Genomic DNA, 23,974 nt, shown 5'->3' with positions numbered 1-23,974 from the left:
AAGTATCAAACTTAAATAAAAGGTGATGCTTAGTTTTTAGTATTTTTCTTTATATTTTAAAGTTAAATATTAAAATTTAGGTGTGTAATTAGATATTCAATCAAAAAAATTAATCAAATTAGTAATTGGAATAGATTGAATTGAATTTTGAGGTCTAATTGGATTGGATTGGATGAGGATTTTTCAAATTCAATTACTGATTGGATTGGATTGGATTCAAAAAAGAATTGATTGAATCCTTCATTTTAATGGCTATTCCTTAACTTATATTATGGTATGCCTTCCATTTTTTTCTTTTTTAATAATGGTTGATGAACATTGTTTATGTTAATTATTGTTTTCTTTTCTTAATGGCGTTAATTATTGTTCATCCCTCTCTCTTAACAAAAGGAAAAACAAGGGTTATTCCTCAAAAAAATTTATGATAATTATGCATGAATTTTTATTCTAGATATGGAAGTGCTATCAAGGGAGCACATTGCACCACCTACTAGTGGAACATATTGGCACATTGCACCTCCTACCAGTAGAGCACATTGACACATTGCACCTCTAACCAAATGAGAACATTGCTCCACCTCCTACCAGTAGAGCACATTTCACGTAATAAGCTCCCTGCTTTGTCAGTTGCTAAGGCATAAAGAGCTCCTTAGCTACCAAATTACCTGATGTCGTCCAATTAGTTACACTGCGGCCGCAGTAGTAAATGGGCTATATCGTATCCACAGGGAGGTAAATTACCCCTAAAAATTAATATAAATAAAAAATAATATAAATGTGAATGAACTAAAAATAATAAAAATGATGAGATGATAAAGTTGATCAGATAAAGAGTTTGGTAAGGTAGAAATGTAGTTATTAAAATCTTATTCTAATACCGATATTAATTCAAAACACAATTGCAATTTTACGCCATTAATTACAACTGGAAGATGTATATAATAAAAGCACTAATTAATTAATCTTGCATAAATTAAATTTCACCTCTAACTTGACAACATATCATATTATATATATATCATAAATCGACAAAATACCACTATTGGCAGAATGCAATGAACGACATAAAATATAATTAATATACTAAAATATTAATAGCCTAACTTACACAAGAAAATCATGAATGGACTTATATAAAAGATACTATTAACTTCGGAAGAAAGATTAGAAGATGAAGAACAATTTCATAAATGAGATATGGAAATGAAGCACAAAAGAATCAATATAAATATTAAGAATAAAAAATACAATAGCTACACTCTAACCTCACCAATATTTCTAAAATAGCTCACTCATTTTTATCTCGTAAAATAAGTAAAACTAAGAGAGAAATAAGAAAATAATAAAGAGAGTATAATTTTACTACTCTAAAAAACTGATTATTTTTTTCATTGTATTTGGTTCCTTTTTATAGTGCAAATTTGCTCCTCAAATATGGTATTTTCGTGTATCATTTTTGGCATGTTTACTAATAAGTAATGAGAATCAATGGTAATGTAATCATTTCCTTACTTTTGTTTACTTACATTATTAAAATTAGAAAAGGGATAACTTGATTAAATAAGGGAGAAAAGAAAGGGAGAACTTCTCCCACCAATTTTGTAAGGAATGTCATTAAGGGTAACGGATTTTTATTAATTTTATTTTATTTTATAATATTAAATAGATAATGATAATTTTGTCATTTGAAATATATCTTACAAAATAACTAACATATAATATAGTTTAACTCAAAAGAGCAATTTAGTCAATTTAAGCATTCCGATTACTTTTCTTAATAAAGTAAACAAGATAAATCACAACTATTCCATCTCCAAAAAGTTTTAGTAAACAACATATTACAAATATTGATTCCGATTATTTTTTATTTATTCCGTTACATTTCTCTATTAATTTATTTTGATTCTAAATATTGTATAGTAAACTTGTGATTAGTGAGATAAATGGCACAAAAAAACTGATGAAATGGTGAGACATGGACCACTTTCTTTTTGCATTAATTTGATTGAGGGGTTGATGAGAGGTCAGGTGGTATAAAGTTGGGACACGTGGTGGCTTCTGGGCGTTTTTCGACTGCCGAAAGAATTGCATTAGGAGAAGTGGATAATGGTCCACGTTCCTATTTTGAATCAATTCTTTGGGCTTGGATAATGTTCTTTGAGACCTTATCAATGTATGAATGAAGGCTATGCCTTTTGTTTTGAATGAGCCCATAACCCTAACTCCCTGTAGAAGTCCACAAAGTGATTAATTAATGGAATAATTACATAAGGCACCATTTTTTGTAAAATATATACATTTTTACGTTCAATGAATGTTTTTTTTTAAATTTTAACGGTTTTCCAAAAAATAACACGAAAACAACATAAAATCAACAAGAAAACTACATAAAAGTAACATGAAAATAACATCAAAATAACAACAAAAAATAACATACAGATAACAAAAAATTAACAACAAATAAACAAGATTTTAACATAAAAGACCGTATTTTATGTAAATAAAATAAAAAAATCGTAAAAATATTTAAAATTCTGTAAAATCGTATTTTTGTATTTTTTTGTTGTTTTTATGTTTTTGTGAAATAATCCCATAATTAATGAATATAAAGACCATGTATTTACAAAAATATTAGAAAATGAAGATAAATTTTGATAGATATGGCATAAATACTTAATTTCATTAAATTTAGTATATTTTAGAAAAACTTACAAATATGAAAAAAAGTCATGAGGAATGCCATAAAAAACTTTAAATTTGTGTTTCTTTTCTTTTTTTTTTTTTTTTAAAAAAAACACTAAATAAATAAAAAATGATCTCAATTGTCGATGCTGTTTTTTTTTAGAAATTGAACCTGTTTTTTTATTTAAATTACTGATTTTGTTTTTTGGTTAAAAACTAATTATTTCATTAAAAGAAGTAGAAAAAAAACCAATTTCATCAACATCATCTTGAAAAATAAAACAATCTAAAAAATTATAATTTAAAAATAATACAAACTTTAAAAATCAGTCTCATCAACATTAAAAAAAACTAATAATTTTATTAAAAGAAAAAAAAAATAGTTTTATCAACAAGATAATAATAAAAAAAATATTTTAAAAACGATACTAACTTTAAAAACCAGTTTCATCAATATTAAGAAAACTAATTATTTCATTAAAAGGGAATGTCTAATAACTAAACTTTTACAAACGATACTAAATTAAAAAACTAGTTTCGAACATATAAATTTTATATAAATATAATAACTAAATTTCTAACTTTATTCTTTATTTTGGTATATAATTTTTTATTTGCTTGCTCAAAAACTAGAGTTGATTTAAGCATACAATATGCATCAAATATAACAAATAGAATCAGAAATTAAAATCAAAGAGAAAAAAAAAAGAAACAAAACAAATTAAAGAGACAAAAATGCAATAAAAATCATAAAAGAAGAATAATTTCAATTTTTTTTAATTAGGGGGCCATTTTAACGAAATTTAACTCGAACCCAATCTTCATATTCATGTCTTAGTAGTACAAATTCTTATGACTAGTGGCAAAAAATATTTTACGATGGGTCCGGGATAATTTCACAAAGGGGTACCATTATCAGAATTGTGTGATTTTCACTATTTCGATAAAACTTATTGTTAGTGAATGAAAACTACTTTTATATCGCAACGTGTCCATCAGAAAATTGATGCACAACATTCTGGGCTTCTTCCTCGTAAAATTTCATAATTTTTGAGATGTGTAGGGTGAGATTTTAACAGAACACTAACGAGTGTAAGAGTAAAGAAAGAACTTGTTGAAATTTACCCGGTATAGAAGAATATTTTCAATTTTTGAATTAGGGGCCATTTTAACAAAATTTAACGCGAAACCAATCTTCATATTCAAGTCTTAGAGTACAAATTAATATCTACCATTACATTCGTTGATACGTATTATCTAAGGTTAACACGCGTCATCCTTTACAGTGCCAGTCGGATTTCAGGTATAATAGAAGCAAAATACCATTCCAGACTAACATGAGAAAACATTTAATGATTTTTTTATCAATAATTTATGCATTTTAAATATTATATTATTTTCATTCCTATTCCCATTCCCTGAACACTGAACACTGAACCCTAAACCCAAAACCCCTAAACCCCTAAACCCTCAAACCCTTAAACCGTAAAACACTAAACCCTAAATCCTAAACGCCAAAACCCGAACCCCAAACCCTAACCCCAACACCCTAAACCCTAACCCCTGAACACAGACCCTTAGGTGGCATTTTATTAAAGTTAATGAAATGGAATGGATAGAAATAATTTTCATTCCATTCTTTTGTTTAGTATCTTTTTACAGTCTTGGAATGTAATCCAAATAGAATGCCCTTTCCACCATTTTGGTGGAATGAATATTCTATTTCGAAATGGAAGGAACAACAAATATCATGTAACATGAGAAAAAATTTAATGATTTTTATCAAATTTTTTATGCATTTTAAATTTTATTTTATTCAATTCTCATTCTCATTCCCCTAAACCCTAAACCCTGAACCCTGAACCCCTGAACCCCTGATCCCAAACCCCTACCCCTACCCTACCCCAAACCCTAATCTCTAACCCCCAAACCCCAACCCCAACAACAACCCTAAACCCTAAACCTAAACCCCAACACCCAAACCCTAAACCCCAAAGCCTAAACCCCAATTCCAATTCCCATTCCTATTCCTCGATGCATTCCCACTCCCATTCCCATTCCAATTTCCATTCCCATTCCCATTCCCATCCCCATCTCCATTCCCATTGCCATTGCCATTCCAATTCCCATTCCCTTCACATTCCCATTCCCATTCCCCAGCCCACTCATATTCCCATTCCCATTCCCATTCCTATTCCAATTCCCATTCCCATTCCGATTTGCATTCGCATTCCTATTCCCATTCCTATTCCCATTCCCATTCCCATTAACATTTCCATTCCCATTCCCATTACCATTCCCATTCCCTAGCCCATTCCAATTTCTATTCCCATTCACATTCCCATTCTCATTGCTATTCACATTCCCATTCCCATACATTGGCCCATTGCCATTCCCATTCCCATTCCCATTCCCATCCCCATTCCCATTCCTTGGCCCATTCCCATTCCCATTCCCTTTGCATTCCCATTCCCCGACCCACTCCTATTCCCATTCCCATTCCCCAGTCGATTCCCATTCCTATTCCCATTCCCATTCTTATTCCCATTTCCATTCGCATTCCTATTCCCATTCCAATTCCCATTCCCATTCCATTCCCATTCACATTTCTATTCCCATTCCGATTCCCATTCCCATTCCCATTCCCTAGCCCATTCCCATTTCTATTCCCATTCCAATTCCCATTCTCATTGCTATTCACATTCCCATTCCCATTCCCTGGCCCATTCCCATTCCCATTCCAATTCTGATTCCCATCCCAATTCTCAATCCCATTCCCATTAGCATTGCCATTCCCATTCCTTTTCCTATTTGCATTCGCATTCCCATTCCCATTCTAATTCCCTAGCCCATTCCCATTTCCATTTCCAACCTATTCCAATTCCCATTCCCCGACCCATTCCCATTTCCATTCTCATTCCGATTCCCATTCCCATTCCTATTCCCATTCCCAATCCCCATTCCCATTCCCATTCCCTGACCCATGCCCATTCCCATTCCAATTTCCATTCCTATTCCCATTTCCATTCCCCAACCCATTCCCATAATGATTCCCAAACCCCAAAACCCCAAACGCCAATATTGCAGAACCTGAAACCCTAAACCCTAAAACCCAAATCCCAAACCCCAAACCCCAAACCCCAAAACCCCTAAACTGTAAAACCTAAAAATCCCAAACATCAAACCCGAAACCTAAACCGTAATCCAAAAAATAGCAAACCTTAAGACCCCAAACACAAAAACACCATACCCCAAATCCCAAACCCCAAACCCAAACCCTAAAACCCCATACCCTAAAACCCAAACACCAAACCCCATTCTTAAAACCTCATACCCCAAATACTAGGTCCAAGATCCTAAACTCTAGACCCTAGTCATAAAACCCCAAACCCTAAACCTCAAGCCCAAAAAACCCAAAAGCCAAAGACACTAAACACCAAACCCCAGAACCCTAAATCCCAAACATAAAAACCCAAAACCCCAAACTCAAAACCCCAAACCCAAACCCAAACCCCAAACACCTAATGTAAAACAACTTAACCCCAAACCCCTAAACCCAAAAAACCCCAAACCACAAACCCCAAATCCTAAACCCAAATCCCTCAAACCTTGAATCCAAAACCTCAAACCCCAAACCCCAAACCCAGACCCCCAATAGAAAATTTATTGACAACGGTCTTGGCTTCGTCCCTAGGAAATTTCACAATTTTTTAAGATGTCTAGGGTGAGATTTTGAAAGAACACTAACGACTGTAAGAGGAAGGAAAAAACTTGTTGAAATTTATCCTAAACAAAATAATATTTCAATTTTTGAAATAGGAGTCATTTTAACAAAATTTAACTTTAAACCAATCTTCATATTCACGTGTTAGTAGTACGAATTCATTGTGACTAGGGGGGAAAAATATTTCGAGATGGGTTTGGGCCACATTTCACAAAGGGGTACCACAATTAGAAATGTAAAATTTTAACTATTTCATTTAGAATGATTATTACTGCTTGAAAACTACTTTTTCTCTTAATATAACTAACAGAAAAGTGATGCACTATGGTCTTGGCTTCGTGCTTGTGAAATTTCATGATTTTTTGAGATGTGTAGGGTGAGATTTTAAGAGAAAACTAACGAGTGCAAGAGTAAAGAAAACCTTTTAAAAGAAGGATATATTCAATTTTTTTTAATTAGGGGGATATTTTAACAAAATTTAATGCGAATCCAATCTTTATATTCATGACTTAGCAGTACGAATTCATTGTGACTAGTGGCAAAATATATTTCGAGATGGGTCTAGGCCACATTTCACAAAGGGGTACCACTATAAAAAATGTGAGATTTTCCCTATTTTGAATAAAATGATTGTTAGTTCATGAAAACTACTTTATCTCTCAACGTGTCCCATAGAAAAGTGATGCACAACGGTCTTGGCTTCATCCTTGTAAAATTATATGATTTTTCGAGATTTGTAAGGTGAGATTTTAGCAGAACACTAACGAGTGTAAGAGTAACGAAAAAACTTGTTAAAATTCACCATAAAAAGAAGAATATTTAAAATTTTTAAATTAAGGGGCCATTTTAACCAAATTTAACGCGAATCCAATTTTCATATTCATGTCTTAGTAGTTAGAATTCATTGTGACTAGTGGAGAAAAATATTTCGATTAAAATGATTGTTAGTGCATGAAACTAGTTTATATCTCAAAGTGTGCAATAGAAAAGTGATGCACAACAGTCTTTGTTTTGTCCTTGAAAAGTTTCACGATTTTTCGAGATGTGTAGGGTGAGATTTTCGCAGAACACTAACAAGTGTAAGATGATGGAAAAAACTTGTTAAAATATACCTTGAAAAGAAGAATAATTTAAATTTTTTTAATTAGGGGGCTATTTTAACAAAATTTAACTCGAATCCAATCTTCATATTCATGTCTTAGTAGTACAAATTCTTGTCAGTAGTGGCGAAAAATATTCTCCGATGGCTCCGGGCCACATTTCACAAAGGGGTACCACTATCTGAAATGTGTGATTTTCACTTTTGATTAAAATTATCATTAGTGCATGAAAATAAGTTTATATCGCAACGTGTCCATCAGAAAATTGATGCACAACATTCTTGGCTTCTTCCTCGTAAAATTTCACAATTTTTGAGATGTGTAGGGTCAGATTATAACAGAACACTAACGAGTGTAAGAGTAAAGAAATAACTTGTTGAAATTTACCCTGTAAAGAAGAATATTTTCAATTTTTGAATTAGGGGGCCATTTTAAGAAAATTTAACGCGAAACCAATCTTCATATTCAAGTCTTAGAGTAAATATATATACGCCATTACATTCGTTGATACGTATTCTCTAAGGTTAACACGCGTCATCCTCTATCGTGCCAGTCGGATTTCAGGTATAATAGAAGGAAATACCATTCCAGACTAACAAGAGAAAACATTTAATGATTTTTATCAATAATTTATGCATTTAAAATTTTATATTATTTTCATTCCTATTCCCATTCCTTGAACCCTGAACCCTAAACCCTAAACCCAAAACCCCTAAACCCTCAAACCCTTAAACCGCAAAACACTAAACCCTAAATCCTAAATCCTAAACCCCTAAACCCTCAAACCCTTAAACCGTAAATACTAAACCCTAAATCCTAAACGCCAAAACCCAAACCCCAAACCCTAAACCCTAAACCCAACACCCTGAACACAGACCCTTAGGTGGCATTTTGTTAGAGGTAATGAAATGGAATGGAAAAGAAATAATTTTCATTCCATTCTTTTGTTTAGTTTCTTTTTAAAGTCATAGAATGTAATCCAAATAGAATGCCCTTTCCACCATTTTGGTGGAATGAATATTCTATTTCGAAATGGAAGGAACAACAATTATCACGTAACATGAGAAAAAATTTAATGATTTTTATCAACCTTTTTATGCATTTTAAATTTTATTTTATTCAATTCTCATTCCCATTCCTCTAAACCCTAAACCCTAAACCCTAACCCCTGAACCCTTGATCTCAAACCCCTACCCCTACCCCTACCCCTACCCCAACCCTACCCAAAACCCTAACATCTAACCCCCAAACCCCAACCCCAACAACAACCCTAAACCCTAAACCCTAAACCTAAACCCCAAACCCTAAACCCCAAACCCCAAACCCCAATTCCCATTTCCATTCCTATTCCTCGACGCATTCTCTCTCCCATTCCCATTCCCATTCCAATTCCCATTCTTATTCCCATTCCCATTCCCTTTCCCATTCCCATTCCCATCCCCATCTCCATTCCCATTGCCATTCCCATTCCCTTCGCAATCCCATTCCCATTCCCCGGCCCACTCCTATTCCCATTCCCATTCCCCAGCCCATTCCCATTCCTATTCCTTTTCCCATTCCCATTCCCCTTCCCATTTACATTCGCATTCCTATTCCCATTCCTATTTCCATTCCCATTCCCATTCCCATTCACATTTCCATTCCTATTCCCATTCCCATTCCCATTCCCTAGCCCATTCCAATTTCTATTCCCATTCCCATTCCCATTCTCATTGCCATTCACATTCCCATTCCCATTCCCATAACCTGGCCCATTCCCATTCCAATTCCCATTCCCATCCCCATTCCCAATCCCATTCCCATTCCCATCCCCATTCCCATTCCCATTCCCATTCCCCGACCCATTCCTATTCCCATTCCCATTCCCCAGCCCATTCCCATTCCTATTCCCGTTCCCATTCCTATTCCTATTCCCATTCCCATTCCCATTCACATTTCCATTCCCATTCCCATTCCCTAGCCCATTCTCATTTCTATTCCCATTCCCGTTCCCATTCTAATTGCTATTCACATTCCCATTCCCATTCCCATTCCCTGGCCCATTCCCATTCCCATTCCCACTCCAATTCCCATTCCCATCCCCCTCTGTTTGAAATATTTTACCAGGATCTAGATTTACTACCATGTATGTTTCATTAACATCCTAATATGAATTCTAATACAATGAAATAAACACATATAAAGTTTAGGAAACCTTACATTGGGTGCAGTGGAGTATAATGACTCCTTCCATTCAGATCTCTAGCCCTTGATTCCATTCTGTAGCAGAACATGATCAAGATATGAACCTGGATCTCTTTCTCTCCTTATTCGATGCTGATTCTCCTTCTTGTTGATTGGATTCTACACAATCTTCCACACTATGATTGAGATACCACTTTATGTGTGTGGGCACTACTCTATCACTAGGGTATTTCGAAATTGAAGATAAGAAAAGAGAAGAAGAGGGTGGCGGCTTGGAGGCTCAGGTTTTCTCTGAAAAAGAATAAGATGCAAGTTCATAGTTTCCTGAAGCCATCACTTTCTGTTTATAGAAAGCCATCTAGGTTTAGGTTAGAATGGTATGGCATTAAAATAATGAAAATATAAATGGTAATTACTTGCATAGTGGCCGGCCATGACAAGGATGATGGGCCTCACTTTGCAATTTTGCCATTTTGTCATTTTTCAATCCCATTTTCTCAAAAATTCCAATTTTCCAATTTAACCATTTAAATGCCAATTCTAATTATTTAATAACTAAAAAATTAATTATTAAATAATATTGTCATTTAATATATTTATTAATTTAGACATATAAAGTCTCTTAATTAATAAATAAACCTAGAATCTCTTTTCTTTACAATTTCACCATTGCTTAGTGAAAATTCATAAAGTAGACATAGTCTAACTTTAGAATTATAATTGTTTAATTAAAATCAATTAACTGAGTCTTACAAGCAGTATGGTCTCAACTAGTATGGGGACCATGGGCCTACATAAACGAGCTTCCAATAAGTCGAACTGAATTTACCAAGTAAATTCCCTAACTTATTAATTCCTTATTGAATCCACACTTAGAACTTAGAATTGCACTCTCAGTTATATAGAACGCTCTATATGTTCCACGATATAGATACGCTATTAGTTATCCTTTGTTATAATCCTAATTTGATGAATGACCCTTTAATAGATGATCTACATTGAATAGGCACTAAATTACCCTTACACCTTCAATGTATTTTATCCTTAAAACACTTAGCTCCATATAAATGATATTTCAGCGAAGTGAAATGAGATCTCAACCATTTATCTCTGTTTAGCCAAGCTCGAAGGATATCATCGTTTCACTTCTAAATTCCTATAGAAGTTAGAGACTCCATATTTATGTTAGCACTCCCACTCAATTATACTATCATGTTCCCAAAATGGACGTATCACCCTGACAAAAGTAGGCTTAACTAACAAATCAAAGAACATGTATAATACTCTTGAGATCGAACCTAACCATATCAGGATTAAGATCATTTGATCTAGGATCAACAGGTGATATTGCATTGAATAGATATTACGGTAAATTTTAATATATCTAATCAAAGTTCAATATCGGTCCCTTCCGATGTATACTCCATACATCCGATATTGGTAAACTTTGCCAATGCCCTGGAAAGGACATAACACTTATCCAAGGTGTAAGAATACCTATCGCTGATTATACCATGCCAGTCTAATGTGAATTGACGAATCAGGGAATAAACTTTCGAACATATAATTAAGATTATATTCCACTGTGCTGACAACACTATAATCATTAACAAATTCATATGTTCTGGACTTAAAAAGAATTCATACATTATATATATAATCATATAATAAATCATGTGAACCATGCAACATAAAATGTTATTTCTGATCTTTATTAATAAGTAAATCAGATTATATTGAAATGAGTTTTATTTAAGGCATAAAACCCAACACCATTCTCAATCCCATTCCCATTAGCATTGCCGTTCCCATTCCCCAACCCATTCCCATTCCCATTCCCATTCACATTCCTTCTCCTATTTGCATTCGCATTCCCATTCCAATTCTAATTCCCTAGCCCATTCCCATTTCCATTCCCCGACCCATTCCCATTCCCATTCCCCGGCCCATTCCCATTTCCATTCTCATTCCCATTCCCATTCCCTTGCCCATTCCCATTCCTATTCCCATTCCCAATCCCCATTCCCATTCCCTGACCCATGTCCATGCCTATTCCCATTCCAATTTCCATTCCTATTCCCATTTCCATTCCCCAGCCCATTCCTGTAACGATTCCAAAACCCAAAAACCCCAAACGCCAATATTGCAGAACCTCAAACCCTAAACCCTAAAACGCAAATCCCAAACCCCAAACCCCAAAACACCTAAACCGTAAAACCTCAAAATCCCAAAGATCAAACCTTAAACCCCAAACCCTAATCCAAAAAACAGCAAACCTAAAAAATCCAAACACAAAAACACCATAGCCCAAATCCCAAACCCCAAACCCAAACCCTAAAACCCCATACCCTAAAACCCAAACCCCAAACCCCAGACTTAAAACCTCATACCCCAAATACTAGGTCCAAGATCCTAAACTCTAGACCCTAGTCATAAAACCCCAAACCCTAAACCTCAAACCCAAAAAACCCTAAATCCCAAATCTAAAAACCCAAAACCCAAAACTCAAAACACCAAATGAAAACCCAAATCCCAAACACCTAATGTATAACAACTTAACCCCAAACCCGCAAACCCAAAAACCCCAAACCAAAAACCCCAAATCCTAAACCCAAAACCCCCAAACCTTGAATATAAAACCCCAAATTGTAAACCCCCAAACCCCAAACCCCAAACCCAGACCCTAATAGAAAAGTTATTGACAACGGTCTTGGCTTCGTCCCTATGAAATTTCACAATTTTTTAAGATGTCTAGGAAGGAAAAAATTGTTGAAATTTATCCTAAACAAAACAATATTTCAATTTTTGAAATAGGAGTTATTTTAACAAAATTTAACTTTAAGCCAATCTTCATATTCACATGTTAGTAGTACGAATTCTTTGTGACTAGTGGGGAAAAATATTTCGAGATGGGTTCGGGCCACATTTCACAAAGGGGTACCACTATTAGAAATGTAAAATTTTAACTATTTCATTTAGAATGATTATTAGTGCTTGAAAACTACTTTTTCTCTTAATATAACTAACAAAAAAGTGATGCACTATGGTCTTGGCTTTGTGCTTGTGAAATTTCATGATTTTTTGAGATGTGTAGGGTGAGATTTTAAGAGAAGACTAACGAGTCCAAGAGTAAAGAAAAACTTTTAAAAGAAAGATAGATTCAATTTTTTTAATTAGGGGGATATTTTAACAAAATTTAATGCGAATCCAATCTTTATATTCATGACTTAGTAGTGTGAATTCATTGTGACTAGTGGCGAAAAATATTCCGAGATGGGTCTGGGCCACATTTCACAAAGGAGTACCAGTATAAAAAATGTGAGATTTTCACTATTTTAATAAAAATGATTGTTAGTTCATGAAAACAACTTTGTCTCTCAACGTGAACCATAGAAAAGTGATGCACAACGGTCTTGGCTTCATCCTTGTGAAATTTCATGATTTTTTGAGATGTGTAGGGTGAGATTTTAATAGAACACTAACGAGTGTAAGAGAAACGAAAAAACTTGTTAAAATTCACCCTAAAAAGAAGAATATTTTAAATTTTTAAATTAAGGGGCCATTTCAACCAAATTTAACGCGAATCAAATTTTCATATTCACGTCTTAATAGTAAGAATTCATTGTGACTAGTGGGGAAAAATAGTTTGAGATGGGGTCTGATCATATTTCAAAGGGGTACCACTATAAAAAATGTGAGATTTTCACTACTATTTCGATTAAAATGATTGTCAGTGCATGAAAACTAGTTTATATCTCAAAGTGTCCAATAGAAAAGTGATGCACAACAGTCTTTGTTTCGTCCTTGAAAAGTTTCACGATTTTTCGAGATGTGTAGGGTGAGATTTTGGAAGAACACTAACAGGTGTAAGATGATGGAAAAAACTTGTTATAATATACCTTGAAAAGAAGAATAATTTCAATTGTTTAATTAGGGTGCCATTTTAACAAAATTTAACTCGAATCCAATGTTCATATTCATGTCTTAGTAGTACAAATTCTTGTCACTAGTGGCAAAAAATATTCTACGATGGGTCCGGGCCACATTTCACAAAGGGGTACCACTATAAGAAATGTGTGATTTTCACTATTTTGTTTAAAATTATTATTAGTGCATGAAAACTACTTTATATCGCAACTTGTCCATCAGAAAATTGATGCACAATATTCTTGGCTTCTTCCTCGTAAAATTTCACAATTTTTGAGATGTGTATGGTGAGATTTTAACAGAACACTAACGAGTGTAAGAGTAAAGAAAGAACTTGTTGAAATTTACCCTGTATAGAAGAATATTTTCAATTTTTGAATTAGGGGGCCATTTTTAACAAAATTTAACACGAAACCAATCTTCATATTCAAGTCTTAGAGTAAAATTAATATCTGCCATTACATTCGTTGATACGTATTCTCTAAGGTTAACATGCGTCATCCTCTATAGTGCCAGCCGAATTTGAAGGTATAATAGAAGGAAATACCATTCCAGACTAACATGAGAAAACATTTAATGATTTTTATCAATAACTTATGCATTTGAAATTTAATATTATTTTCATTCCAATTCCCATTCCCTGAACCATGAACCCTGTACCCTAAACAAAAAACCCCTAAACCCGTAAACCCTCAAACCCTTAAACCGCAAAACACTAAACCCTAAATCCTAAACGCCAAAACCCAAACCCCAAATCCTAACCCCAACACCCTGAACCCTAATGCCTGAACACAGACCCTTAGGTGGCATTTTGTTAGAGGTAAGAAAATGGAATGAAAAAGAAATAAGTTTCATTCTATTCTTTTGTTTAGTTTCTTTTTAAAGTATTAGAATGTCATCCCAATAGAATGCCCTTTCCACCATTTTGGTGGAATGAATATTCTATTTCATAATGGAAGGAACAACAATTATCATGTAACATGAGAAAAAGTTTAATGATTTTTATCAACTTTTTTATGCATTTTAAATTTCATTTTATTCAATTCTCATTCCCATTCCCCTAAACCCTAAACCCTGAACCCAGAACCCTAACCCCTGAACCCCTGATCCCAAACCCCTACCCTACCCCTACCCCAAACCCTAACCTCTAACCTCTAACCCCAAAACCCCAACCCCAATAGCAACCCTAAACAATAAACCCTAAACCCTAAACCTAAACCGCAAACCCTAAACTTCAAACCCCAAACCCTAAACCCCAAACCCCAAAACCCAAAACCCAATTCCCATTCCCATTCCCATTCCCATTCCTCGACGCATTCCGACTCCCATTCCAATTCCAATTCCCATTCTTATTCCCATTCCCATTCCCATTCCCATCCCCATCTCCATTCCCATTGCCATTCCCATTCCCATTCCCATTCCCTTCACATTCCCATTCCCATTCCCCGGCCCAGTCCTATTCCCATTTCCATTTCGCAGCCCATTCCCATTCCCATTCATATTCCTATTCCCATTCCCATTTGCATTCGCATTCCTATTCCCATTCCCATTCCCATTCACATTTCCATTCCCATTCCCATTCTTATTGCTATTCACATTCCCATTCCCATTCCCATTCCCATTCCAATTCCCATTCCCATCCCCATTCCAAATCCCATTCCCATTCCCATCCCCATTCCCATTCCCTGGCCCATTCCCATTCCCTTTCCCTTTGCATTCCCATTCCCCAACCCACTCCTATTCCCATTCTCATTCCCCAGCCCATTCCCATTCCTATTCCCATTTGCATTCGCATTCCTATTCCCATTCCAATTCCCATTCCAATTCACCTTTCCATTCCCATTCCCATTCTCATTCCCTAGCCCATTTCCATTTATATCCCCATTCCCATTCCCATTCCCATTCTCATTGCTATTCACATTCTTATTCCCATTCCCATTCCCTGGCCCATTCCCATTCCCATTCCCATTCCAATTCCCATTCCCATCCCCATTCTCAATCCCATTCCAATTAGCATTGCCATTCCCATTCCCCAACCCATTTCCATTACCATTCAAATTCCTTTTCCTATTTGCATTCGCATTCCCATTCGCATTCTAATTCCCTAGCCCATTCCCAGTTCCATTACCCGGCCCATTCGCATTCCCATTCCCCGGCCCATTCCCATTTCAATTCTCATTCCCATTCCCTTTCCCTGACCCATTCCCATTCCCAATCCCCATTCCCATTCCCTGACCCATGCCCATTCCCATTCCAATTTCCATTCCTATTCCCATTTACATTCCCCAGCACATTCCCATAACGATTCCCAAACCCCAAAACCCCAAACACCAATACTGCAAAACCCCAAACCCCAAACCCTAAAACCCAAATCCCAAACCCGAAACCCCAAACCCCAAAACCCTAAACCGTAAAACCTCAAAATCCCAAACATCAAACCCTAAACCCCAAACCCTAATCCAGAAAACAGCAAACCTAAAAACCCCAAACACAAAAACACCATACCCCAAATTCCAAACCCCAAACCCAAACACTAAAACCCCATACCCTAAAACCCAAACACCAAACCCCAGACTTAAAACCTCATACCCCAAACACTAGGTCCAAGATCCTAAACTCTAGACCCTAGTCATAAAACCCCAAACCCTAAACCTCAAACCCAAAAAACCAAAAAGCCAAAGACTCTAAACACAAACCCCAAACCCCAGAACCCTAAATCCCGAACCTAAAAACCCAAAACCCCAAACTCAAAACCCCAAACTCAAACCCAAACCCCAAACACCTAATGTAAAACAACTTAACCCCAAACCCCCAAACCCAAAAACCCCAAACCACAAACCCCAAATCCTAAACCCAAAACCCTCAAACCTTGAATCCAAAACCCCAAATTGTAAACCCCCAAACCCCAAACCAAGACCCCAATAGAAAAGTTATTAACAACGGTCTTGGCTTCGTCCGTATGAAATTTCACAATTTTTTAAGATGTCTAGGGTGAGATTTTGAAAGAACACTAACGACAGTAAGAGGAAGGAAAAAACTTGTTGAAATTTATCTTAAACAAAAGAATATTTCAATTTTTGAAATAGGAGTAATTTTAACAAAATTTAACTTTAACCCAATCTTCATATTCACGTGTTAGTAGTAAAAATTCTTTGCGACTAGTGGGGAAAAATATTTCGAGATGGGTTCGGGCCACATTTCACAAAGGGGTACCACTATTAGAAATGTAAAATTTTAACTATTTCATTTGGAATGATAATTAGTGTCTGAAAATTACTCTTTCTCTTAATATAACAAACATAAAAGTGATGCACTATGGTCTTGGCTTTGTGCTTGTGAAATTTCATTATTTTTTGAGATGTGTAGGGTGAGATTTTAAGAGAAAACTAGCGAGTGCAAGAGTAAAGAAATACTTTTAAATGAAGGATATATTCAATTTTTTTAATTAGGGGGATGTTTTAACAAAATTTAATGCGAATCCAATCTTTATATTCATGACTTAGTAGTGCGAATTCATTGTGACTAGTGGCAAAAAATATTCCGAGATGGGTCTGGGCCACATTTCACAAAGGGGTACCACTATAAAAAATGTGAGATTTTCACTATTTTTATTAAAATGATTGTTAGTTCATGAAAACTACTTTGTCTCTCAGCGTGTCCCATAGAAAAGTGATGCACAACGGTATTGGCTTCATCCTTCTAAAATTTCATGATTTTTTTAGATGTGTAGGGTGAGATTTTAACAGAACACTAACGAGTGTAAGAGTAACGAAAAAACTTGTTAACATTCACCCTAAAAAGAAGAATATTTTAAATTAAAAATTAAGGGGCCATTTAGACCAAATTTAACGCGAATCCAATTTTCATATTCACGTCTTAATAGTAAGAATTCATTGTGACTAGTGGGAAAAAATAGTTTGAGATGGGGTCTGGTCATATTTCAAAGGGGTACCACTATAAAAAATATGAGATTTTCACTACTATTTCGATTAAAATGATTGTCATTGCATGAAAACTAGTTTATATCTCAAAGTGTGCAATAGAAAAGTGATGCACAACAGTCTTTGTTTCGTCCTTGAAAAGTTTCACGATTTTTCGAGATGTGTAGGGTGAGATTTTAGCAAAACACTAACAAGTGTAAGATGATGGAAAAAAACTTGTTAAAATATACCTTGAAAAGAAGAATAATTTCAATTTTTTTTATTAGGGTGCCATTTTAAAAAAATTTAACTCGAATACAATCTTCATATTCATGTCTTAGTATTACAAATTCTTGTCACTAGTGGCAAACAATATTCTACAATTGGTCCAGGCCACATTTCACAAAGGGGTACTGTTTTCGAGTGAATTTTGCAACACCAAAATGTATTATTTAATTAATATAAAGGAGAATTTTCAGGGAAATGACAAGTGCGAGTATTCGACCTAGAATGGCGAGTACTCGACTGGGAATGGAAGAACAATCAACAAGGCTGGAAAATATCAATAAGACAAAGAATTATAGTGGTTCAGTCAGATTGTGATCTGCTTAGTCCACTGTAGCAAAGGATTCGTAGGTGCCATTTTCATGGTGGATCACCCCTTTATATACAAAGTAGGTGTCCAATCGGTTACATAAGGATCACATTCATTGTTAATCCATTATTTACATATTGAATTGCAATAATTAAACCCAAACAACGTTAACATTAATAAATGCGTGACAGTTACTAAGTCCATCAACGTATGCGTCTTCTGCATCTGCGAGTTGACTGTTCATGTCCCGTTTGTTGAGCTCGCAGGGTCATCAGTACGTTTGGAACGTCTCCGCCCTTAGGTAATCGCCTCTTGTAGACATCGCATGTTGAGCTGGTAGAACCTAGACATGCGAATTTATATCGGTTTGTCAGGGCTATTGGGTCGTTGGGACCAAATAGAGAGTTGGTCTCTATGCTTTCGCAGAAATATAGAGGGGATACTCGCATATGTCCTGATACATGCGAGTTGGATCTATCCTGCATAATGTGAATTACGGTTACGTGGTTCGACTTAGGTCGTACTCGCAGTATCTCGCTGGTTTTATCCTGGGCGAGGTCTAAACTTCGAGAAGTCTCTCACGGACATTTCAGCTTTCATTAGAAATCTGAATACACGTGTCCTTTAAGTAGGAGCCTGGTCTCGAGTTTCTAGGTGAGAGAAATCTCACTATAACACATGCCCCTAGTTTCGCGATGTGACAGGAGCGGTCACTGAGGGAAACTATTACTCGAGAGACAGGTGAAAGGTTGTCACGAGGAGGTGACCTTTTGGTTGTCCCATCGAGGGTTTCGAAAAATGACGGCTGTAATTATTAGTTTTTATTACATTTATGGTGCCACGTCACAAAACTCCTCAGTTTTTGTGCAGGCGTGGCCATCGTTGGCCGTTAGATTGGGCGACCTTAGGCATTCTGGCTGCCACGTGTCGCAATCCCAATTAATAAGGGATATGGGTATTTAAATACTTTGATACGAATCAAAAACTCCCATTTTTCCCTCTTGCTCTTAACTTCTTCTTTCCCTCCATTACAGACACTTCAAAAAATCCATTCCCAGATTTTCTACCACTTTTCCACAACATTCTCAATCTCAGAAGTGATCGAGAGCAATCGCAGAAATCAGAACTAAAGGTTAGTTTTCAAGTCATTACTTTTTTCGTTTTCTGTTTGGAGAAAATATGCTTTACTTTCTGGGTTCGGGTAATTTAAAGGCTTTTTTAGGAATGTATGCTAGTGGGTGTTTATGAGGCTATGTGTTTTAGGTAAGTAAACCTGGGTAAATTCATAGAATATGACCTGTAAACTGACATAACCGCACACAATTCATAGGCACTGTTTCACGTCTTGAATACTCGCGGATATTCGGATGAACAACTTGAATATTCGCGGGTGTTCAGATGAACAGCTTGAATACTCACATATTGCCAAGATTTACTTCCATTTGAGTGTTAGCTAGATCTTTTAGGATTTTTATATGTCGCGGGCTGAGTTGCGAGGGTATCAATCGCTGTTCCAAATGGTGGGTGTATCTCAGTATTCTAATGGTCATATATGTGATTATATGCCCCTTGAGATACTGAGGTACACCCAGCCATTTGTAATAGGCGATGATACTCAAATGATCGTACTTTTTGGCTGATAGGTAGTCTCGGAACGGTGGGGGTCTCCCAGTAACTTCAGGGTTATGCTCGAAAACACACACCCCTTGAGTCACTGGGAAACTCCCAGCTGTTTCTGGAGGTATACCGCTTGACCGAGGATGTGTGAATTACTTGCCCAAGATAGTTTTATCTCTTCTCGCATATTGAAGGGATGGTCAGTATTCGCAAGGAGGCTGACCATTCTGTCGAGTGCGACTTTATAATCTAATGCGGGTGAGATCACTTACTTTGCTTTTCACACCTCCATCACGCTGAAAAGATCTTCTATCTTTCAGATGAGCGATTTATCGGATAGCCAACAGCTCGGCTCTGGAGGCCGCGCATTCGACGGCGAAGCTGATCAGGAGGAGGATAGTTTTCTCCCCACTTTGCTTTCCGAAGAGGAGGCCGCTCCAATAGAGCTAGGTCCGATGTCTTCTGCGGACATCGAGAAGATGGTGCAAGAACTCGCAGAACCTGGGACCATCGATATTCGAGACAGCGAGTCCACAGTGTCGGCACGCGACTACCTTATACATTCGAGGCATGCTCCTGACATCGAGGTCGAGGAGATGGACGAGGAATGGACGACTCCAGTTCGCGAGTCAGGTGGGGAAGAGGAGGAGGCGGAAGGGAGTGGGACAGATTCGGTCGACGATTCCCAGCTGAACGAGCCCTTCGCGTGTGAGGATTTAGTCTCGAGGATTTTTTAATCAGACTTCACTACCTTTGTGAGGTTAAATTTGTTGCGACTCGCGTTTCAACGACCTAAACCATCTCAGAGAGCGCACCTTCCATTTACTAACCTTGCGATCATTCCCACAGAGGATGTGGTAGTTTCAATACCCATTCTTCGGTGTGGGGTATCGGTCCCCTTTCACCCCTTCATCGCAGCTATTCTCAGGCGATATGATGTATCGCCCTTTCAGCTAACTCCAAACAGTTACCGCACTGCCCTAGCCTTCTATGCGATGTACATGGAATATGTCCATAGGGCTCCCTCAGTAGAAGAGTTCAGCTATTTCTACGACATAAAAAGCGTAGGTCTTCATAATGGCTTCTACTGCTTTAGCAAATGGGCGACTTCTGAAATCAACGGAGTTGAAGGAATGGTGTCGAACATGGGGGATTGGAAATCGAAGTGGTTTTATGTCTTTAAGGTTCCTGGGATTAGGACTGACTTTAATCGCAGACCTAGAATGTCGCGTATTTCTTGACTTAGACATTTTTTGCATTACTTTTGAAATCTTTTGCTTACTCGCTCTTTGTTGTTATCGCAGATAGACCAGCTCGACCGACCCTTGACGCGACTAGCAAGGAGACAGCTGAAATCCTCGGGAGCCTTCCAGTACAAGATCGCGACTGGCGATTACTGTGTACAACTGCGAAGTTGCGAGAACATCAGCTGATTCCTGAGAACGCAAGTCTTCAAAGGGAGCCAGTATACAAAGAACCATCTGAGAAGCAGCAAGAGAGAATAGACAAGCGTCTTTCTAAGAAAACTCCTCGACAAATTTCAGGTAATTCATCTCTTGTTGTAAACTGTCAGGTAGGGTTTGACTTATACTTATCTTTCATTTATGTTCGCAGATATAACTTTTCTGAAGTCTGCCCCTGTCCTGAAGATCAAACCGAAGGGTGGAACAACGACGACCTCGCCGGTTGTCGCCCAAAAGAGGAAGAGCGATGCGATGGCTACACTTGTCGCAGACTCTGCCAAGAAGCTGGCCAAGACCACACAGGACAAGGGGAAAAAGGTCGTAATTGATCCACCTGTTCGAGCTCGCGACTTCCTAGCCATGCAAGAGAAGTTCTTGGCTAAGATTCCTTATGAGGATCTTGTTACGCGATCTGCTGAACTGGCCGCGCAGTCGATGACTCTGTTCATAAAAGATGCTGCTACTCCTTCGAAGGAAGCCGACTCGCTGAAGAGGCAGAACGCTCATTTTCAGGAGAACATAAAAAAGCTGAAGCAGGAAGTGGCGAGGATGGAGAAAGAGCTCGAGGAACTCAGCAAGGCCAAGGAGAAGGAGCTCGAAGAACTCGGCAAGGCGAAGGAACAGGCAGAGCTGGAAGTCAAGAAATCACAGGCGACGATTGTGGAGATGGCCCGCGATTTGGAGACTGAGAAAGAGAATGGGAAGAAGCAGTATGATCAGGCAGTGTCTGATTATATCTATACCACTCTTTCCAAAGTTCCAGACTTCGACTTTTCTCTTCTCGGAACAGAAGCCGCTGAGATGGCTGAGGCTTTTCGTGCCATGTCGCCTACTCAGACTCAAGGTGGGGGAGGGAACCTTCTTGACGAGGTCGAGGGCGCACAAGCTGAAGAAGTCGAGAACGAGGTCATCAGCAAAGTTGCGGATGAGACTGCTCCGGATGAGACTACTCCTGCTGCTCCAGATGCTTAGTTATCCTCTAATTTATGTTGTTTTTTAATTTTACTTCTCTTTTTTTTTTATATATGCGGTACAAGGGTACTCGCGCTTTTGTACTTGGACAAATTTTCTTTTTGTTTTGGACAAATTTATATCCTCGCGAGGATAGCTATCCTTTAACATTTACGCAGTACACGGGTACTCGCGTTTTTTATATATATATTTGCGACTTCAATTACAGCTTGGTGTAATAAGTAGGAATATTTACAAAGCTGGTAAAATTTATGAAAATTTAACAAGTAATTTCATTCATATAATCAATCAATAGTACATTCGGGCATATATATCCCCCTATACTTAGGATTTTTCCCTGTTGAATGAAAAATATCTAAGTATAAGTACAAGAATGAACATAATCGAATAATGCGAATACTATTGATAATAAAATTTCAAGCTCTCGCTATTCCATGCTCGTGGAATCGCAGTTCCATCGAGTGTTGCGAGTCGATAAGTTGCGTCACCAATTTTATCTGCGATGAGGTATGGTCCTTCCCAATTATCCCCGAAGACCTCGTGCGACGGGATTTTGGTGTTTGGCATTACTCTTCTAAGGACCAAGTCTCCTGCTCGCAGGGCTTTTACTTTTACTTTGGAGTTAAAGTATCTTGCAGTTCGCTGTTGGTAAGCCACATTTTTTAGGTGCGCTTCATCACGCTTTTCCTCCAAAAGATCAAGGCAGAATAGCTGATTCTCGTTGTTTTGCGAGATGTTGAAAATATCCCTGCGTAGGGAACCTGCCCCAACTTCAACTGGCAACATGGCCTCTCACCCGTAAGAAAGTGAGAAGGGTGTTTCGCCAGTTGTAGATCGAGGGGTCGTATTATAAGACCATAGGACTTGCGATAACTCGTCTGGCCAAGCCCCTTGGCGATCTTCTAGTTTTCCCTTTATGGTGTGTTTGATTATTTTATTAACGGCTTCAGTTTGTCTGTTACTCTGCGGGTAAGCAATTGCGGAAAAACCCTTCTTAATCCCCAAATCGTCGCATAGCTGTCGCGTCTCTTTACAGTCAAACTGTTTTCCATTGTCTGAAATGAGTTTATGCGGAATGCCAAAACGACAAATGATGGAGGTATAGACAAACTCGCGCAATTTTGTTGCAGTGATGGTTGCGAGTGCTTTGGCTTCAGCCCACTTTGTGAAGTAATCAACTGCGACTACAGCATATTTGACTCCGCCTTTTCCCTTGGGTAACTCGCCGATTAAATCGATTCCCCATATTGCGAAGGGCCAGAGACTTGTGATAGAATGGAGGTTACTCGAAGGCTGGTGTGTGTAAGTGGCTATTCGCTGACATCTATCACACCTTTTTGCAAACGCGAGAGCATCTTGTCGCAAGGTTGGCCAGTAATACCCTTGCCGCATAATTTTTAAAGCAAGGGAATTACCTCCGGTATGATTGCCACAAATCCCCTCGTGTACTTCACGAAGTATGTAACCGCAGTCTTCTCCACTGATACATTTGAGAAGCGGTTGACTAAAACTTCTGCGATACAACCTTTGGTCATATATCACATAACGGGCTGCTCGCTGTCGCAACTTTTTCGCTTCTACTTTATCATCGGGTAGGAGCCCCTTTTCAAGATATGCGAGGATAGGAGTTATCCAGGTAATCTCCTGAATACCATCTATCTCCATGATTGCTTCTCGATCTATGGTTGGGTGAGCCAATACGTCTACCGGAATCACATCGAGTAATTCGGCTTCTCTAGTTGAGGCCAAACGGGCCAATGCGTCTGCGTGGGCATTTTGAGCACGCGGTA

The 23,974-nt window shown here is 37.3% G+C and overlaps 1 protein-coding gene across 1 annotated transcript; it reads right to left on the bottom strand.

Annotated features, from left to right (window-relative positions):
- Positions 1-4,680: 4,680 nt before the first annotated feature.
- LOC133035162 (cell wall protein IFF6-like) lies at positions 4,681-9,321 on the bottom strand. The gene is made up of 6 exons (XM_061110994.1): positions 9,230-9,321; positions 8,863-9,011; positions 5,664-5,787; positions 5,288-5,489; positions 4,977-5,005; positions 4,681-4,873 (listed from the first exon to the last, which is right to left on the bottom strand). Exons 1-6 carry the CDS (start codon positions 9,319-9,321, stop codon positions 4,681-4,683), a joined length of 789 nt encoding a protein of 262 aa, XP_060966977.1.
- Between the last annotated feature and the right edge of the window lie 14,653 nt (positions 9,322-23,974).

This window comes from Cannabis sativa, chromosome 1 (genome assembly GCF_029168945.1).
Source record: "Cannabis sativa cultivar Pink pepper isolate KNU-18-1 chromosome 1, ASM2916894v1, whole genome shotgun sequence".
NCBI classification, from domain to species: Eukaryota; Viridiplantae; Streptophyta; class Magnoliopsida; order Rosales; family Cannabaceae; genus Cannabis; species Cannabis sativa.
This window is presented reverse-complemented; position numbering and strand designations above follow the sequence as displayed.

Excerpts from the sequence above, each read along its gene's own strand:
- LOC133035162 (XM_061110994.1), bottom strand. The coding sequence starts at position 9,321 with ATGGGGATGGGAATGGGAATGGGATTGGGAATGGGGATGGGAATGGGA. Across the intron at positions 9,012-9,229 it reads ATGGGAATGGGAATGGGAAT|GAGTGGGCCGGGGAATGGGA; the intron begins GTGAATGGCAAT and ends GAATGGGAATAG. Across the intron at positions 5,006-5,287 it reads ATCGGAATGGGAATAGAAAT|AAATTGGAATGGGCTAGGGA; the intron begins GTGAATGGGAAT and ends GAATGGGAATAG.